We start from the raw sequence: 19,431 nt of genomic DNA, 5'->3' as shown, positions 1-19,431 counted from the left end.
CTGGGGATCTAACCCAGCTCTCCTGCACTGCAGGCAGATGCTTTACCGTCTCAGCCACCAGGGAAGCCCCTAAGCTTTGGATAACTATTTGCTAAATGAATGAATGAATGTCTAAGGGCAGTTCTGAAAATGGAGAATCGGGGGGAGTGTGGCCTGCGGTACAGGTTGCAGGTTTCTGGTCCCGAGCACCATGTTCCTCCTGAGTCATGGATCAGTGCTGGGCAAGGGGTAGGTGGTAATGCCAGGCACAGCAACTGAACACGGTACCCTGCCTGGACCTCCAGGCACACAGCTCTCTCAACGACGAGAGAACCTTCCCGGCCTTTTAGTGGTGTCTAGTCACACAACAACAGGCTATCTTGTGAAACGGATCTGGACACCCATGGTCTGATTATGCAACCAAGCCCGGGTTCCCAGAGCTCCTGAGCTGCCAGGATACTCAAGGACATGCTCAATGGTTTACTTGAGAAAGTCCATTTAAAAGATGTATGGAAGGTTACTAGTGAAGGTGGATATCTCAGTAAACCTATCTGATAGGTTCATGGAAGGGTACTAAGGAAGGTGGAGACAAAGGTAGAGTTCTCCCACCCGCACCGCATTTCCAAACATTTCAGTCTAGCTACAAAAGGACCAATGTTTTCTTACCTCCTAGGACTGTGGCTTAAGGGAGCTCATGAAAATGTGAAAAAGTATTTTGTTGTACTCTTGAAAAAGATGTGTATCACTCAATGAAAAGATTAACATGATACACCCACAGAAACAATGCTATTTCATTTCTAAAGGCCTGGTGTCTTTTATAGAAAAACAAATACAAATTTCAAAAAATGTAAAAATCATCAGAATCATAATATAAAGTCTAACCTAAACTGTATATGAATCGATTTTAAAAGCAAAACAATAGCCACTCCAATTGCATTAATGTGGTATCACTTTGGTGGTGGTGGTGGTGGTGTAGTCGCTCAGTCGTGTCCTACTCTTGTGACCCTATGGACTGTAGCCTGCCAGGCTCCTCTGTCCATGAGATTTTCCAAGCAAGAATACTGGAGTGGGTTGCCGTTTCCTTCTCCAGGGGATCTTCCCGACCCAGGAATCGAACCCAGGCCTCCTGCATTACAGGCAGATTCTTTCCCAACTGAGCTACAAGGGAAGCCCGTGGTATCACTTTAGAGTACAAGAAAATATTTTCATCAACATAGACATTAAAATAGTTTCATCGACATTACTTTCAGGCATCTAGTAATTATGTGGAAATACTGCAATGATCAACATAAGTGAGAATCATGTTTGTAAGGCTTATTGTTGGTATAAAAATAGTCTGAGCCATAATGTATAGATGTCAAAGAAGGATATACATATTTATGGGTATGTTATAATCCAACACCATGGGGGGAAATTAGGAAATTGTGCTCTCTAGGCTAAAACTTGAAATAACACCTTTCTAAAAACTAGAGTCTACAAATATCACTCACTCCTTCAATAAGACCTATCCATTCATTCATTTGACAAATATTTACTGTCTTTCCCTTCTGTGTCTGGCCCCGTGTTAGCCTTGGGGATTCAGTGGTGGAAGAAGACAGTCTTTGCGCCTAAGGAAATCTCAGGCTCCACCATCTCCTTAGCCCCTACCCACATACACACACCACGAAATAGTCTCTTCAACAGCAATCTTGAGGAAGGTCCCTTAGCTCTTGCTGTGTGCGATGAGACAGAGTATGCACACTGTCCAGCACGAAGTCCAGCCATCTCTATAGCCCTCGCCCCCTGCTTACTCCCAACGAACCCTGAGGGTGGAGAGCCCTGAATTCTAAACCAGCTGTGCACAGCTATCAGTCATCCAACCTTGAGAAAGTCACTTCAGCTCTCTGAACCTGAGTCTGCTCTGAGCGCTCTCTTCTTGAAGGCCCCTTCCAGATCACATGGAAGCAAATGACTGGAGATTTCTAATAATGGGCAGAGCCGTTACCTCACAAGAGGCTTGTTCTATCAGATGACACAGAAAGTTCTCTCCTTGTGTAGAGCTGAGATTGTCCCTCCATGAATACAGGATCTTTGTCCTGTACACCAAACCTGCCAACTGTTTCTTATACATAAACGCGTGCTCAGATGCTCAGTCCTGTCCAACTCTTTGTGACCCTATGGACTGTGTAGCCCGCCAGGTTCCTCTGTCCACGGGATTTCCCAGGCAAAAATACTGGAGTGGGCTGCCGTTCATCCAGCTCCAGGGGATGTTCCCAACCCAGGGATCAAACCCACATCACCTGCATTGGCAGACGGATTCTTTCCCACTGAGCCACCTGGAAAGCCCTCTTATACATAATAATCCTTCAAATACTAAACAGATGTCACATTTTCCCAAGTCTTTAAAATAAAAAGTGCCCTTTAATGTCAATTAATCCCATGATTCCCAGACCTTTTTTTTTAATATTAGCTTTTTATACTATTAGTTACCTGCTTTGTTATGAATCTTTCTATTTAAAGTGCTGCCTTCACAATAAAATGTAGTGCTCTAAATCTGTGGTACCACCAACAAGCACCTACTGCACGTCGAGTAACACTAAGACTCTGTGATTGACTTGGCAAAGAAAACACAATTGAACAAGTAAAAACCAATAACAGGAATACTATCTGAATCATACTCGTTTAAAAATCTATGAGAGAGAGACAGAAGAGCAGAGTATCAAGAGTACAGATCAAGGGACTTCCCTGGGGGTTCAGTGGATAAGAATCCACCTTCCCAGGCTGGGAAGGAGAAGGGTGTGTCAGGCGACCCACACACCAAGGGCCAACTAAGTCTGCCCATCACAGTTGGAGCAGCCTGCCCATGCAACAGAGAGGCAGCACGGCCGAAAAAGAAGCACAAATCAAGGCCTTAGAACCCAGATACGTTAGATGTTAACTTCTCTGTCTCAGATTTCTCACTGTAAAATGGGAAGCATACTAGAACCTACATTACAGGACTGGTGTACAAAATTGAATGAGTGATGAGATCAGTGATCTTATAAAACAGTTATAAGAGGTACACAGCAGACTGCAAAGAGAGAAAGTGTTACTCGCTCAGTCGTGTCTGACTCTTTGTGACTCCTTGGACTGTAGCCCGTCAGGCTTCTCTGTCCATGGGATTCTCCAGGTCAGAATACTGGACTGGGTAGTCTTTCCCTTCTCCAGGGGATCTTCCCATCTCCAGGATCGAACCCGAGTCTCCTTCACTGCAGGCAGATTCTTTGCCATCTGAGCCACCAGGGAAGCCCCATGCAGCAAACTAAATATTATCTAATAAAGCAGGCAACTTACTTTTCTAAGTGATTGTACATCAACTTGTTTACCTGAATACCTGTTTTGTGATGGGCGTTCAAAACTGACAGAAAGAAAACAGCTTTTTGCTATTTCCATCTAACTAAAGATTGTGTTGTTAATAGACAAAAGTAAACTGACACTTCCTTAGGTTCAAAGGATGTGACCTCTCTCTTAAGAGAGAAGATGAAGTGAGTTACATCAACAGAGAGAAAGCTAAGGGGAAAACAGGATAAACAGAAAGTAAATGTGAAAGAAATAAGTTCTTAAAAACATCTTCCCTTCCATTAAAACTCAGCCTGCTTATTTTGACTGTACTGTACTGTGAGAGCACCATTTTCAGGACTTGACGTGCCGTTATGAGTATTCCCTCTATTGGTTTGCTTTCATGTCTCCTTTTAAGAACCTCATCAGAAGAATCATAGTCTAATGCTAATCAACTTTTGGTCATGTTTACATGACCATGGCGAGTGACCCAGACCTAAAAGGACTCTCTGTTCCAGTGCTCATTTAGTTCTAAAAACAAGTGCTGCCACATGGCATCTGTTTCCATACAACTGAGTGAGCCGGCAGGGATGTGAAATAGCCGGGGGATCTGAAACACACTTGGAGATCACTCACTAAAAATGCCAAGGGTAGTTAAATAAATTACCTTTGTACCTCTTTCTTGTTTAAAAAAAAAAAAAGCTTTCTTTACAAACTTCCATAAAAAATTTCACCAACGTCAATACAATCATTTCTTTAAAAATGATGACTTCTTTGTTGAAGGTTTAGCCTAAACTTCATTAAAATTTAAAGAAAACTGTCATTTGAACAGTACACTTTGAAAGCCTGATGTATACCACACCACTGTGATGGCTTTCAAATCATTAAAAAGCTTTTCTTTAGCAAAGAACATTTAACCAACAAGGAACAACTGTATTTTCATTCATTACAAAATGGTCCCTTTGCCTAATAATATAATATGAGATAAGAGTGGAAATAAATCTTCACAACATCTCTGAGAGACAGGAAGGATGGAATGTTTTCTCAAGATAAAGTTTGTCCATATTCTCTTTCAAAATCCCCAAACTTTTAAAAGTTGGCAATACTGACACTTGTGAAGGGAATCAAGGGATAATTAAGTTCAAGGGAATGCTAAACAGCAGTCCCCAATATGTAGGGCTTCCCTGGTGGTTCAGACAGTAAAGAATCTGCCTGCAATGCTGGAGACCAGAGTTCGTTCCCTGGGCCGGGACCATCCCCTGGAGAAGGGAATGGTTACCCACTCCAGATTCTTGCCTGGAGGATTCCATGGATGGAGGAGCCTGGCAGCCTACAGTCAGTGGGGTCAAAAAGAGTCAGACACAGCTGAGAGACTAATACGTTCACTTTTCACTTTCAGAGGTAAGGACACTGAGCAGTTAAGGATTTAGAGCAGTTAACTAATTAGTCTGAGGTCACCTAACTAGACATGGCCGAGCCCCGACCCAAACCCTGACTGTTTGACTTTGGAGTCTAAGCACTGCACCTGGAAAAATCACCTAGTTCCAGAAAGAGCTGCAGATGTAGAGAATGGATGTGTGGACACAGAGGGGGACAGGGAGGGAGGGATGAATTGGAAGAGTAGCGTTGACTTATATTCACTACCATGTGTGAAATAGATAGCTAGTGGGACGCTTCTATATAGCACAAGGAACTCAGCTCAGTGCTTTGATGACCTAAAGGGGTGGGAGCATAGGAGGGAAGCTCAAGAGGGAAGGGATATATTTATACCTAGGGGATATATGTATGTGCTTAGTCGCTTCAGTCGTGTCCGACTCTTTGAGACCCCAGGAACCGTAGCCTGCCAAGCTCCTCTGTCCATGTGATTCCAGGCAAGAATACTGGAGTGGGTTGCCATTTCCTCTTCTGGGGGATCTTCCCCACGCAGGGATCGAACCTGTGTCTCTCAGGTCTCCTGCATTGACAGGTGGGTTCTTTACCACTAGCGGCACCCAGGAAGCCCTGGTATATGTACACTTACAGCTGATTCACTTAGTTGTATAGCAGAAACTAATGTAACCTTGTAAAGCAATTATGGCTCAATAGTAAATCAACAGAAGCTGGGTCTGTAAATGCCATGATTAGTGAGAAAGAGATGAAGAGAGCAGCGGATGTGAGAAGAGACAGAACAGAGGCAAAGACTGACCAGCCGGAGAGAAGCCCACCCGGCAGGAAAGCACTCTGGGATAGCTATCAGGGGAACTGCAGCCCCTTCCTGGGGGGCCCAGTGGGACCAAAGGGAAATGAGCGCTCTCCAGTCTAGTATCAGAAGAGCACAATCACACATAGCACAGATGTGTTAGGGATAAAAAGGTTAAAGTGAAAATAAAACCCCAGAACACTATGCAAATGTCAATAAAATAAAGAAAATGAACGATTAAAAATAGACCAAAAAATTAAGAAAGTTTTATTGATCCCATAGTCAGAGAAAATGCCGTGGTAGAACTTAAACTGCAAATTAATTGTGAATGTTAACCTCAGTTCAGTTCAGTTCAGTCGCTCAGTCGTGTCCGACTCTTTGCGATCCCATGAATCGCAGCACACCAGGCCTCCATGTCCATCACCAACTCCCGGAGTTCACACAGACTCACGTCCATAGAGTCAGTGATGCCATCCAGCCATCTCATCCTCTGTCGTCCCCTTCTCCTCCTGCCCCCAATCCCTCCCAGCATCAGAGTCTTTTCCAAAGAGTCAACTCTTCACATGAAGCGGCCAAAGTACTGGAGTTTCAGCTTTAGCATCATTCCCTCCAAAGAAATCCCAGGGCTGATCTCCTTCAGAATGGACTGGTTGGATCTCCTTGCAGTCCAAGGGACTCTCAAGAGTCTTCTCCAACACCACAGTTCAAAAGCATAAGGACTCATAAAATGCCAATAAGGCTGTCAGGAATTGGTCTTTTCTGTTCCCCAATCACATCACTGACAACTGTTCAGCATTAGTAGATTTTGTTGTTGCTGCTGCCTAAAGCAGAAGACACTTGCAAAACCAGAAATTCAAACACAGGTCAGAATTAGGCCAATGTGGGACTTCCCTGGTGGCCCAGTGGTTGAGACGCTGTCTTTCAACGCAGGGTATGCGGGTTCAATCCCTGGTCAGAGAGCTAAGATCCCACACGCCTCAAGGCCAAAAAAACCAGAACACAAAAAAAGAAGCAATACTGTGACGAACTCAATAAAGATTTTAAAAACAGTTCACATTTTTTAAAAATCTTAAAAAAAAATTAGTGCAAAGTGGTGTCACTAGTGGTAAAGAATCCACCTGCCAATGCAGGAGACGCGAGAGATGTGGGTTTGATCCCACATCGGGAAGGTCCCCTGGAGGAGGAAATGGCAGCCCACTTCCGTATTCTTGCCTGGAAAATTCCATGGACAGAGGAGCCTGGAGGGCTACAGTCCATGGGGTCGCAGAGAGTTGGACACAACTGAGTGACTAAGTACACAAGGTAATTAAAGAGTGTGTGTGTGTGTGTGTGTGTGTATTTAATTTACCATATCTATGTATTTCAACATCGTGAGACCTGAAGAAGAAGAATCCAGCTATTTTACGAGACCGACAGAAACTGTAAGATTATAAATAAGCATTGTTTTAAGTCACTAAATTTGTGGCAATTTGTTAGGAAGCAAAAGAAAACTAATACAATACCTGAGGCAATTTAAACAACCTCCAAAGCAAAACAATTATTCACTCTGGGGATTAAAGCACACAACTATTTAAAAGCAGTCCTCATGCAGGTAGGTCTTCACGATGCCTGCAGATCCCTTAACACCATCCTTGGGAGGTCTGTGTCCCCCCACTCCCTGCAGCATCCCCCTACTGAGCCCCAGCCAGCCTCGATGCCTGCTCATAACCACAGAATGAGTTAGAACACTCCCTCTAGAACCCATTTTACGAGAGCTTGACAACTGGGTTTTGGGGTGAAGCACAGCGTTTCCACTTCCCATTTGCTAATTATAGATTTTCCATTTACTGTGTGTCCCTTGTCGATATATCATCCTTAGGGACTTCAAGGCAAGGAGGAGTGACTGAAGGGAAGCAGAATTTGACCATTTGCTGGATTCACCAAACTACATCATTAACCTCTGACACAAACTGGTCAAAATAACAGCATCAGCCAGCAGTCACTGTGACCCAGGAAGGTGGAATATTTAAATATTTAAAGACAGGGAGGACTGTCTTTAAACAGTCCTTGGAAACATGCTTGGAAACATATCTCTTATTCCATTTTATACCCTGCAAAGTTCTATTGAATTGACTTGCTACAAAATTCTAAGCAATCCACCCAACATTTTAGTCTCTGCATTTCTAGTTCAACAAACTTGAGACACAACATTGGGATGAGTCAAGAAATTTCCTGAAAATAATTCAACAAAAAAGTCTTCTCATACCCCAAATAAACTTTCATTTTATTCGTTAAAATCAACAAATACTTATGGATAAGGAGCTATGCCCTTAAATGTGTGACAGAGTCCCTATTCTCAAGGAGGTTATGAAAACACAAGTACTTAACTAAAAAAGGCAGAAAATAGTAAATTCTAGGAAAAGACACAACAGGAGACACCACATGCAGCTGAAGATCCAAGAAAGAGTTGTACAAACAATTTGAATAACCTCTCCCAAACCCAGGCTGTCCAAGTCCCTTTACGTAGTCCAACACCCTAGGTCTTGTCTTCACCTGAAGTTACTCCATCTTTCAAATCTTAAATTTTGGAACCCTTTTTCATATTAAACTCTGGATCCTGGTCAGGGAGAAACTCTTATCTGCAACCATCACTTTGAGTCTCCATGGAGGGGAAAAGAGGCTTGTCTTGTTCACTCCCCAGGGAAGGCAAGTGGTTAATCTGATAGCTTAATTACCCAACCCCACCCTCACTTCAGAGGAAGGAAGAAAAGGCAACATTTTGCCCTTGAGCCTCCAACAACTTATCAGAAGCTCTGCATTTACTGGTTACTGGAACCTGTTCAGCCATTAATAAAGTCAACCCTTATTCCTTATATTCTATTCTCAAAAACTGAGAACACAGAGGGGGAAGATGGATGAGTTACTGATCCCTGAAATCCAACAATCTGTTTATCTTTCTTTCCAATATGCCCTGCCTGCGGGCTAAGTCGTTCAGTCACGTCTGACTCTGTGACTCCATGGACTGTAGCCTGCTAGGCTCCTCTGTCCATGGGATTCTCCAGGCAAGAATGCTGGAGTGGGTTGCCATGCCCTCCTCCAGGGGGTCTTCTCAACCCAGGGATTGAACCCAGGTCTCGCTGTTTCCTTCATCAGCAGGTGGGTTCATTACCACTAGCATTGCCTGGGAAGCCCTCCAATGTACCCTAGAAGTCATCAATCCTGGGCCAACTTAGCTGTTTTTCTTTATTCATCTTATAGAGAACTCTGTTGGCCTAGGAATGAAGAACATTTCTAAACTTAATCTCCAATCTTTGGCAGACACTCTCTACTACCTAGTAATCTTCTACTAGACTCTGTTCAGTGTTAATTCTCATTTTCTACAGTAGCTCTTGCAAACCCTCCTGAACTCGTACTCATAGTATATATCCTTATCTTTAATTTCACTGAGAAAACAGTAGTGTTTGATTTTGAAATATATGATCTTCCTGCCCACACCTTTACTTCCATAAACTTTCTGTGTCTTGTTCAAGGCTTATCTTTCTTTCTTTTTTTTTTTTAATTGGGGTATAACTGCTCTAAAACGTTGCATAACAAAGTGAATCAGCTATATGCATCCATATATCCCCTCCTCCATGCCCCTTCCTCCCAAACCCCACCACAGCTCACCACAGAACACCAGACTGAACTCTATGCTGTAGAGCAGGTTCAGTATTCTTGCTAGAGAATTGATGGACAGAGGAGCCTGGTGGGCTACCGTCTATGGGGTCACAGAGAGTCAGACACGACTGAGCAACTAACACTTTCACTGTTCCCCTATATCGCAGGTTCCAGCTATCCATTTTAAAGGCTAACCTCTTAACCTGTGTTCTGGGTCCCACCCCCTGTCGTTTACTTGGCAAATACTCTCCATCAGTTACGCCCTCTCTCTCCTGAAGCTTCAAACTTTTGCTCTAACACTTCTGTCCTCTGGTGGTATAGACACGCTCAAAAACCAGTTTTAAAAACCAAAGCAAAAGATCTATTACTACAACAACGGAACCAGAGCTGCCTCTTCGAACCTGAAAGTTCTTGGTGCTGTGTCCCAGCTCCTTATTTTAACAGCCAGGCTTTGGGATCAGGAATCCACGCTGCTGCTCTCTGCCTTCCCACTTGGCATCTCCACGTGCCTCGTGCACACGACCCTCCACTGCCACTGCTCCCACCAGTGTGACCGGATGACCTGCCCTGATTCCACATTCAACAGACGCTCTTCCTTTCTTCTTGGGCTTGACCTCTCTACAGCATTTGATGTGTGACAACTTCCGCCTTAAAACTCCCTTCCCCTGGCTTTTCATAACATCACTGCCTCCTGCCGTTCCTTCTATACTTCAGAGTGCTCTCTCTCAGTCTTTAGTGGCCAAACCTTATGTTGTGAAGCTTTTCCCAGGATTCTATTCTTGGCTGTCCTCTCGCTTCTCAAACTCAATGGTCCCTGGGGAGGTGGGAGGGGGAGGGACGCACGCAGCATGAATTATCTCTCACGCCCGTAAATCAATCAGACTAAATCTGAACTCTTGCTTCCTCTCCACCCCCAGCCCTACTTTCTGGAGCTCACCTCCATCATGGTACTGCCCTGCACCTGTCTGTCCTCCCTGACCTGCGTGCCTAGGGCATGAACACAACGCCCTGCTGTCTATGCTGGTGGCTTCCCAGAAGAGGGGCTGGGAGCCTGGATGGCGACAGGACCCAGAAAGAGCACCTGAGCGGACCTTAAGGATGCAGCTACACAAAGTATCCCAGATGAACTTCACTCAGTTATACTGTGCATAGCTTCAGCAGAGTGGTGTATATGTATGTATTTTCATCTCTGAATCTCATTTATTATGTTTATTAGTTCCTGGCACATGGTGGATCCTCAATTCATATTTAATTTGTATTTTTGTAATCAAAGAAGTACAAAAAGAATGGGATATCTGACATAATCTTTGAAGCGTCGGTAGACTTTCCACAGCTACAGATGCAGGAGGCATCGTTTAAGTCAGAGGAAGCAGAAAAAGCATTCGGCTCAGAAAGCAATGCTGTATGGGTGGGACGCATACGGACAAGCAATTATCAGCAACACTAGAATGCAGTGGTAGGAGTTTATAGGGCTTTATAATGTAGTTACTGGAGAAGGCAACGGCACCCCACTCCAGTCCTCTTGCCTGGAAAATCCCATGGACAGAGGAGCTGGTAGGCTGCAGTCCATGGGGTCGCTAAGAGTCGGACATGACTGAGAGACTTCCCTTTCACTTTTCACTTTCATGCACTGGAGAAGGAAATGGCAACCCACTCCAGTGTTCTTGCCTGGAGAATCCCAGGGACAGCGGAGCCTGGTGGGCTGCCGTCTATGGGGTCGCACAGAGTCGGACACGACTGAAGCGGCTTAGCAGCAGTATAATGGAGTTACAAATGCAACCTGAGCCTATGAGGCCTTTGAAGCAACATGATTTGCAATTGAAAAAAAAATTAACTAGAACTGAGGACTCTTCTTGAAATAGCTGCCAAATGAATTACTTAAATGAGAAGAAATGAAGGTGTAAACCTTAGCAACTGGAGTAACAGTAGAAGAAAAAGAGAAAATACTGTTTTTAAGACCGAAGGGAAAAAAACAGACGTTGTGAATATTCAAGAACAGTGGAATCAGTTGAACTACTATATTTAAGGAGGTGAAATATTTAAAGCACTAAAATTAAGACATCCAAAATATATATATATATTTAAAATATACATTTAATGGATTGGTTTGTTGACCCAAACAATCACGAATGGTTTGGGGTATTAGAATCTACAAGGTACTAATCAGGTTTATTGTCTTGGTGGGAACTCCAGCACACATGACGCGCAGCTGGCAACTGAGGAGGGCATTCAGTACAAGCTTTGCAAAGGTTTTTCTATAACGTTCGAGGAGGGAGTCAGCAGAATAGAAGCATACCGTGAAGCTGTTGTTAGCGTTTTTCGTGCTTGCTTCAGCTACACTGGCATCTGAGAGGTCAACTTCATCAAATATCAGAGACTGTTAATGAAAAAGAACACAAACATATTATTTGAAAACCTAACTCAGTGCTCCTCAGTAATTTTTTTTTTTTTTAACCATCAGGTCATGACCATGAAGCTATATCAGGAATTCGAAATTAAAAAAAATGATGAAAAACTTAAGTTAGTGATACTTTGTGAGTAAAACCAAACACATAAATTTCAAACTGTATAGGACTTTAGAGAAGCCCCCTGGTACATAGTCTCATTGCAAAACGCCCTGTGCTCTCCAGAAGCATCGTTTATGGGGAACCTATTAAGTGTGTGATATGCACACCTACTCACATACCCCACCATGAGAAGAACTAGTCCTGGCTCAGGTCACGACCAGTTACCGAACCTTCTGAATGTTGCTGTCCTCATCTGTAAATGTGTTCTAATGAGACGGTGCGTATGCTCTGCAAACATAAGATGACTTTCTTTATATACTCTTAAAAATTTTATTTATATTCTTTTCTTTTTTGGGGAGGCCAGGTTCAAACACTTTTTTTTAGGCTGAAAAGCATTTTAATCAAAAAAGTTTCAGTGGTTAAAAACTCCATAGAATTAAAATCTTTAAAAATGGACCATTGAGAGATTAGGAAATTCTACTCAATATGTGTATCCTTCCTACTTTCAATCAACTGGTCCTCATTCACAGTCCTTCAGTGTACTTCCAGCGATGTCGGTATAACACTGCTCCTCTAGAACTACAGAAAAAAGGGCTCCCTTATCTAATTTAAGTTTCCACCACTCCCCAAGATCTCCAGGGTGTAATGCAACTCTACTTCAAGCCAACCAATCTGACAATCAGACTTGTTCCCTAACGAGAAAGAATTTATAATCTAGCATGGGAACTGAAGAGACACAACTAGTTTTAAGTAAGGTAAACTATTAAATGTGGAAGAGGAGATACGCAAAATACTATGGAAGGTCATAGATAATTTTTCCAGCAGAAAACAAACACTTTCTCTTGTGCATACTGGAATAAAGACAACTTTAGAGGGATCTTAAAGAAAACAGGGAATTTCTTCAAGTGGAGACAGAGGGAAAATCATCCTGGAGATGGAAAATATGGGGCTGGGCTGTAGGCGATCAAATGGTCAGTGTTGCCTGGAAATAAATATGCAGGGTCAGGATGGAGCCAGATCAGGGTTTAACTGTGAACATAATGGCCTTTAAAATAAGATTATTTCATTTTGCTATTATTTCCATAGCTGCATAAGCTAAGAATTAGGTTTGTTTATTTATTTTTTACCTCCTGGTGTATAACTATACTAAGTATTATATCACAAACATATTTTTAATATAAAAATTATCAATTATCTTATTGGTGCAGTAACAATAAATCTTACTATTTTTAAATTGAAGTATAGTTGACATACACTATTATGTTAGTTTCAAGAGTACAACATAGTAATTTGACAATCAAATACATCATCAAGCGATTGCCTAAGTAACCATTTGTCATCATATAAAATTATTACAATATTATTAATTATATTCCTTTTCCTGTATATTAAATTCACATGACATTTACTTTTATAACTGGAAGTCTGGATCTCTCAATCCTCTTCACCTGCTTCACCCAACCTCACATCCCCTCCCCTCTGGCAGCCACCCATGTGTCCTCCGTATCTGTAAGGCTCTGTTTGGGTTTTTTTGTTCATTTGTTTTTTAGATTCCACACATAATTTACAGATTCCACATATAATTGAAATTATATGGTATTTGTCTTTCTCTGTCTAATTTATTTCACTTTTAGCATAATACCTTCTATATTCATCCATGTTTTTGCAAATGGCAAGATTGTTATCCCGTATTTCTTTTCATTTCTATTTGCATGGCTGAAAACTTTCCTAACCTGGTGAAGGATACAGGTATCCAGGGCCAGGAAGTACAGAGAGACTCAAACAAAGGGAACCCAGTGAGACCCACACCAAGACACATTATAACTAAAATGCTAAAATGTTAAACTAAAGAGAATATTAAAAGCAACAAGAGAAAAACAACTAGTTACATAGATGGAAGCTCCATAACACTGTCAGCTGACATTTCAGCAAAACTTTACAGAAGGGAGTGGCATGATATAGTCAAAGCATTGAAAGGAGGAAACTTGACCAAGAATACTGTACCCAGCAAAATCATAAATCAGAATTGACAGACAGAGTTTCCCAAGCAAGCAACAGCTTGTCTGCACTGTGGTTCATCACCACTAAACCAGTCTCACAAGAAATGTTAAAGGAATTTAAACAGAAAAGAAAAATTATAACTAGAAATATGAAAATTATGAAAGAAAATATCTCGCCAGTAAAGGCAAAAATGTAGTAAAAGTAATAGATCGAAGGTATGAGTGCTTTCCAGGGGGCACTAGTGTTAAAAAAAAAAAACCGACCTGCCAATGCAGGCCACATGTGAATTAAAAGACAAAACCAGTAAAATCATATATATCTACAATAATTAAGGAATACACAAAGTAAAATAACATCAAAAACATAAAATGCTGAGTGGAGTAAAAATGTAGTGCTTTTAGAACATGTTCAAACTTAAGCAACTATCAACTTAAAATAGACTGTAATATACAGAGGTTGTGATATAAGCAGTAACCACAAACCAAAGACTGTGATAATATGGGGTTGGTCAAAAAGTTCTTTTGGGTTTTTCTGCAGGATGTTAGAGAAAATGATACACAAATAATAAAAAGAAAGGAATATAAACATAATACTAGAGAAAGTCATGGAATCACAAGGGAAGAAAAAGCAAAAAAAAAGGAGCAGAGAACAAAGATAACCAGCAAACAGTTAACAGAACGGCAGGAAGCACATACCTATCAATCATCACTTCAAACGTAAATGGACTGAATGCTCCAATCAGAAGACACAGGGTAGCTGAACAGATACAAACACAAGACCCATACTTATGCTGTCTGCAAGAGACTCACTTTAGATCTAAAATCACACACGGACCGGAAGTGAGCAAATGGAAAAGCTATTCCATACAAGCATAGATGAAAAGAAATATGGGATAGCAACACTTATACCAGATAAAATGGTTTTAAAACAAAGACTGCAACAGGAGAAAAAGAAAGGCATTACCTAATGGTAAAGGGATCAATCCAACAAGAAAATGTGACACTAGTTAATACATATGTACCCAACATAGAAGCACCTGGATCCATAAGGCAAATATTAACAGACATAACGGGAGAAACCTGCCAGTCATATAGTAATAGCAGGCGACTTTAACACCCCTCTACATCAGTAGATGGACCATTCAGACAGAAAACCAATAAGGAAAACCGCTGGCCTTAGGCTGGGGCTTCCCTGGTGGTGCTAGGCCTCAGGTTAGGAAAGTTTTTCAGCCATTATTTCTTCAAATGGGTTTTCTGTCCTTCTCACTCTCTTCCCCTCTGGGACTCCAATAATGTGAATCTTAGCACACTTGATGTTGCCCAAGAGGTCCCTTAAGCTAGTTTTTTCTTTTTTCTTTTTGCTGTTCCAACTGGGTGAATTCCACTAACTTATCTTCTAGATCACTGGTCTTTTCTTCTGAATTGTCTAATATGCTGCTGGTTTCCTCTAGTGTATTTTTCATTTCCGTTATTGTATTCTTCAGTTCTGATTTTTTTTTAAATATTTTCTATCTCTGTTGAAATTCTCACTTTTCTATTCCACTGAGTTCAGTGAGTTGTCTTTATGACCATTACTTTGAACAACTTATCTGGAAGGTTGCTTATCTCCATTTCATTCAATCTATTTCTGAGTGTTTGTCTTCTTATTTTGTTTGGAACATACTCCTCTGTTTCTTCACTTTGTCTAACTTTGTGTTTTTTCCTACATATTGGGTAGACCAGCTACGCCTCCTGGTCTTGAGAGAGTGGCTTTGTGTAGCATGGCTGGTCCCTGTAACGTGGTGTCCTTTGGTTACTAGGGTCAGATGCTCAGGGAGTGCCCCGTAACGTGGTCTCCTTTGGTTACTAGGGTCAGATGCTCAAGGAGTGCCCCGTAACGTGGTCTCCTTTGGTTACTAGGGTCAGATGCTCAGGGAGTGCCCCGTAACGTGGTCTCCTTTGGTTACTAGGGTCAGATGCTCAGGGAGTGCCCCGTAACGTGGTCTCCTTTGGTTACTAGGGTCAGATGCTCAAGGAGTGCCCCTTAACGTGGTGTCCTTTGGTTACTAGGGTCAGATGCTCAGGGAGTGCCCCGTAACATGGTCTCCTTTGGTTACTAGGGTCAGATGCTCAAGGAGCATCCCCTCAGTGGGCGGCATCTGTTTTCCTGAAGCAGCCTGGCAGCACTTTCTGAGGATGTGCTCGCATGCAGGGTTGGACCCCAGTGTGGCTGACTGAAAGGCCCAACTGCAACATGATGGATGCTCTGATGTGTGTGGATGACCCTGGGGCAGGAGACACTTTGAGGCAACATGAGTGATGGCCAAAGGTGTCTGCCAGGCCTGACAGGGCAGGGGGCCACTTTGGTGGGGCTCCAGTGTCTACTGAGGGCACCTACCTTAATTTTATTTTTGAAGGAATAGTAAAGTATCAGTTTTAAGTGGAAGCTCATCAATATCATTTTTTTCTTCCAAAGCTACATCATTCTTATTTCATTCAATTATTTTATAAAAATTATTTAAGCCTTGATTTTATTTCACTATGATTTTTATTTCTAATTGCTAGACTAACTGAATGATTGCTTTGAGCTTGGTATTACATGAGCACTTCATTTTCATTATTTAAGGGTCCTCTCAACAACATGCTGCTCACTGCCACTCCACTGGAATATGAACTCTTGTCTGAAATCAGAGTATGCATTCTTAGCAACTATAGCAAATCCTCTCTCATGTTCAGGAAAAGATTTATAAGGTAAAAATTAGCAAGAAAGGGGGGAATTCAAGTCTAGACTTTATTATATCTAATAAAGTTACATTTAAATTTTCATCTCAATGAAAGATTTATAAGGTAAAAATTAGCAAGAAAGGGCGGAATTCAAGTTTAGACTTTATTATATCTAATAAAGTTACATTTAAATTTTCATCTCAATTGGAAGGAAAAAAGAAAGAAAACTACACTAGAACCTTGCCATAAGAATGTCCTTAGGGGACATCACATGAAATTGTCTCAAATAGACCCCCTTGTGATCTGGTCCAAGATGAACCCCATTTATATTGAATTAGACCAGTAATGCTATACAAAGCCCCAAGACAAAGACAGTTTACAGAACCATCTACAGCCCTCAAATGCTTGCAACTAGCATTCTCTCAAATTACCTTTGAGTCCTTTGCATAATAAAGTGTACGACCTCGAAGTTTGAAGTATCGCTTTTTCCACCTTTGGAAGGAACTGGTTTGCTTCAGCAGCTGTCCCTCTTTAATACTGGTCTAGGGAGAAGCAGAAGCACAACATGATTAAAATGAAATTCAAAGCCAAATAACACTCAAAATTCATGACACACTACCGCTGACATTTTGAATATTATTTCTCATGTTTTGCAAATTACGGGAGAAAATACTTTACTTGCACCATTCAACCACGGAAACACATATGCGAAGCGCCAAGTAGCCAAGGCGAATCTGACATGCCCTCAAAGCAGTCACAAATAGTATGGAAGATACATCCACAAAACTTGTGCTTTCAACACAGTGATGAATACACGTACCTATTCAAATGCATACTTATATATAGTAAAGACTTAGTAAGTGATGGAAGGGTAGATGTACAGTAAATGCAATGGTTAGGCAGGCATGAGCTCTGGAGCCAGAAATACTGTGATCAACTCTTGGTGACACCACTGAGTAGCTGGATGATCTTAAGCAAATCAATAAACATCTTCTGCCTTTAACTGTTCATCTGTAAAACGAAGATGACAACAAGATATACCTTTCCGGGCTGTTGTTGTCAAGAATAAGCCTTTAAAACATGTAAAGGATTCACTGCATGGCACAGAGGAAGTGCTCATTAAATGTCAATTATCATCAACTATGTGTTACTGTAACACACACAAACACAAAGCATGGTGCATGGTGGTTCAAAAAAGAAAGCTCTGCCTCAGAGGGAGTCAAAGGCGTCATCCTCCCAGAGGACAGCCTTAGGTCAGTCTCCAGGGAGTTTATCAGACGATAAGGAAGGGTCTGTTGTCGTTGTTCAGTTACTAAGTCCTGTTCAATCTTTGTGACCCCATGGACTGCAGCGCGCCAGGCTCCCTTGTCCTTCACTGTTTCCCCGAGTTTGCTCAAATTTATGTCCATTGAGTTAGTGGCTATCTAACCATCTCATCCTCTGTCGCCCCCTTCTCCTTTTGCCCTTAATCTTTCCTAGCGTCAGGGTCTTTTCCAGTGAGTCAGCTCTTCGCATCAGGTGACCAAAGTATTGGAGTTTCAGCATCAGTCCTTCCAATGAATATTCAGGGTTGATTTCTTTTAGGATTGACCGGTTTGATCTCCTTGCAGTCCAAGGGACTCTCAAGAGTCTTCTCCAAAACCACAGTTCAAAAGCATCAATTCTTTGGTGCTGTTCTTTATAGTCCAACTCTCACATCCATACACAACTACTGGAAAAACCATAGCTTTGACTAGATGGACCTTTGTTGGCAAAGTAATGTCTCTGCTATTTAATAAACTGTCTAGGTTTGTCATAGTGCTTCTTCCAAGGAGCAAGAGTCTTTTAATTTCATGGCTGCAGTCACTGTCCATAGTGATTTTGGAGCCCAGGAAAACAAAATTTGTTACTGCTAAACTTCCTCCCTTTCTATTTGCCATGAAGTGATGGGACCAGATGCCATGATCTTAGTTTTCTGAATGTTGAATTTCACTCTTTTCTTTCACCCTCATGAAGAGGCTCTTTAGTTCCTCTTCACTTCCTGCCATTAGAGTGGTATCATCTGCTTAACTGAGGTTGTTGATATTTCTCCCAGCAATCTCGATTCCAACTTGTGCTTCATCCAGCACAACATTTCATATGATGTATTCTAGATAAAGTTAAATAAGGAGAGTGACAATATACAGCCTTGTCATATTCCCTTCTCAATTTTGAACCAGTCCATTATTCCATGTCCAGTTCTAACTGTTGCTTCTTGAGCTGCATACAGGTTTCCTACGAGACAGGTAAAGTGGTCTAGTATTCCCATCTTTTTAAGAATTTTCCACATTTTGCTGTGATCCTTATGTCAAAGGCTTTAGCATAGTCAACGAAGGAGAAGTAGATGCTTTTTTGAACTCTCTTGCTTATCCCATGATCGAATGGATGTTGGCAATTTGATCTCTGGTTCCTCTGCCTTTTCTAATCCAGCTTCTACATCTGGAAGCTCTCCAGTTCTTATGTACTGCTGAAGCCTAGCTTGAAGGATTTTGAGCATAACCTTGCCAGCATGTGAAATGAGCACAACTGTTTGAACATTCTTTTGCATTGCTCTTCTTTGGGATTGGAATGAAAACTGACCTGTTCCAGTCCTGTGGTCACTGCTGAGTTTTCCAAGCGTATTTTAGGTGTGTGCAAAAGTAGAAAAGTTTAAATCAGCCCAGATATTTGGGGAATCTTCATAGAATTTTTTTTTTTTTCTTTTACTTCTTTTTTTTTTTTTTTATTCTTCCAATTTTATTTTATTTTTAAACTTTACATAATTGTATTAGTTTTGCCAAATATCAAAATGAATCTGCCACAGGTATACACGTGTTCCCCATCCCGAACCCCCTCCCTCCTCCCTCCCCACACCATCCCTCCGGGCCGTCCCAGTGCACCAGCCCCAAGCATCCAGCATCATGCATCGAACCTGGACTGGCAACTCACTTCCCACACGATACTTTACATGTTTCACTGCCATTCTCCCGAATCTTCCCACCCTCTCCCTCCCCCACAGAGTCCATAAGACTGTTCTATACATCAGTATAAACACAGGTAGGGCTCTCAACAGGGAGCAACAAGAGATGTGGCTGGAAGAGGTGGGCAGGGCCTCTATGGTTCTTGGCTACAC

General features: G+C 41.9%; 1 protein-coding gene across 1 annotated transcript in view; it reads right to left on the bottom strand.

Moving 5' to 3' along the window:
- DGKH (diacylglycerol kinase eta) overlaps positions 1-19,431 on the bottom strand; it is a 220,788-nt gene that overhangs the window by 111,303 nt on the left and 90,054 nt on the right. The window contains 2 exon segments of the mRNA XM_070380246.1: positions 11,388-11,468; positions 16,733-16,843. Coding sequence (XP_070236347.1) covers positions 11,388-11,468; positions 16,733-16,843 — 192 coding nt within the window.

The sequence above is a fragment of the Bos mutus genome, chromosome 12, assembly GCF_027580195.1.
Source record: "Bos mutus isolate GX-2022 chromosome 12, NWIPB_WYAK_1.1, whole genome shotgun sequence".
Lineage (NCBI taxonomy): Eukaryota > Metazoa > Chordata > Mammalia > Artiodactyla > Bovidae > Bos > Bos mutus.
Note: the sequence above shows the minus strand (reverse complement) of the source record. Positions and strands in the feature narration are given on the sequence as shown.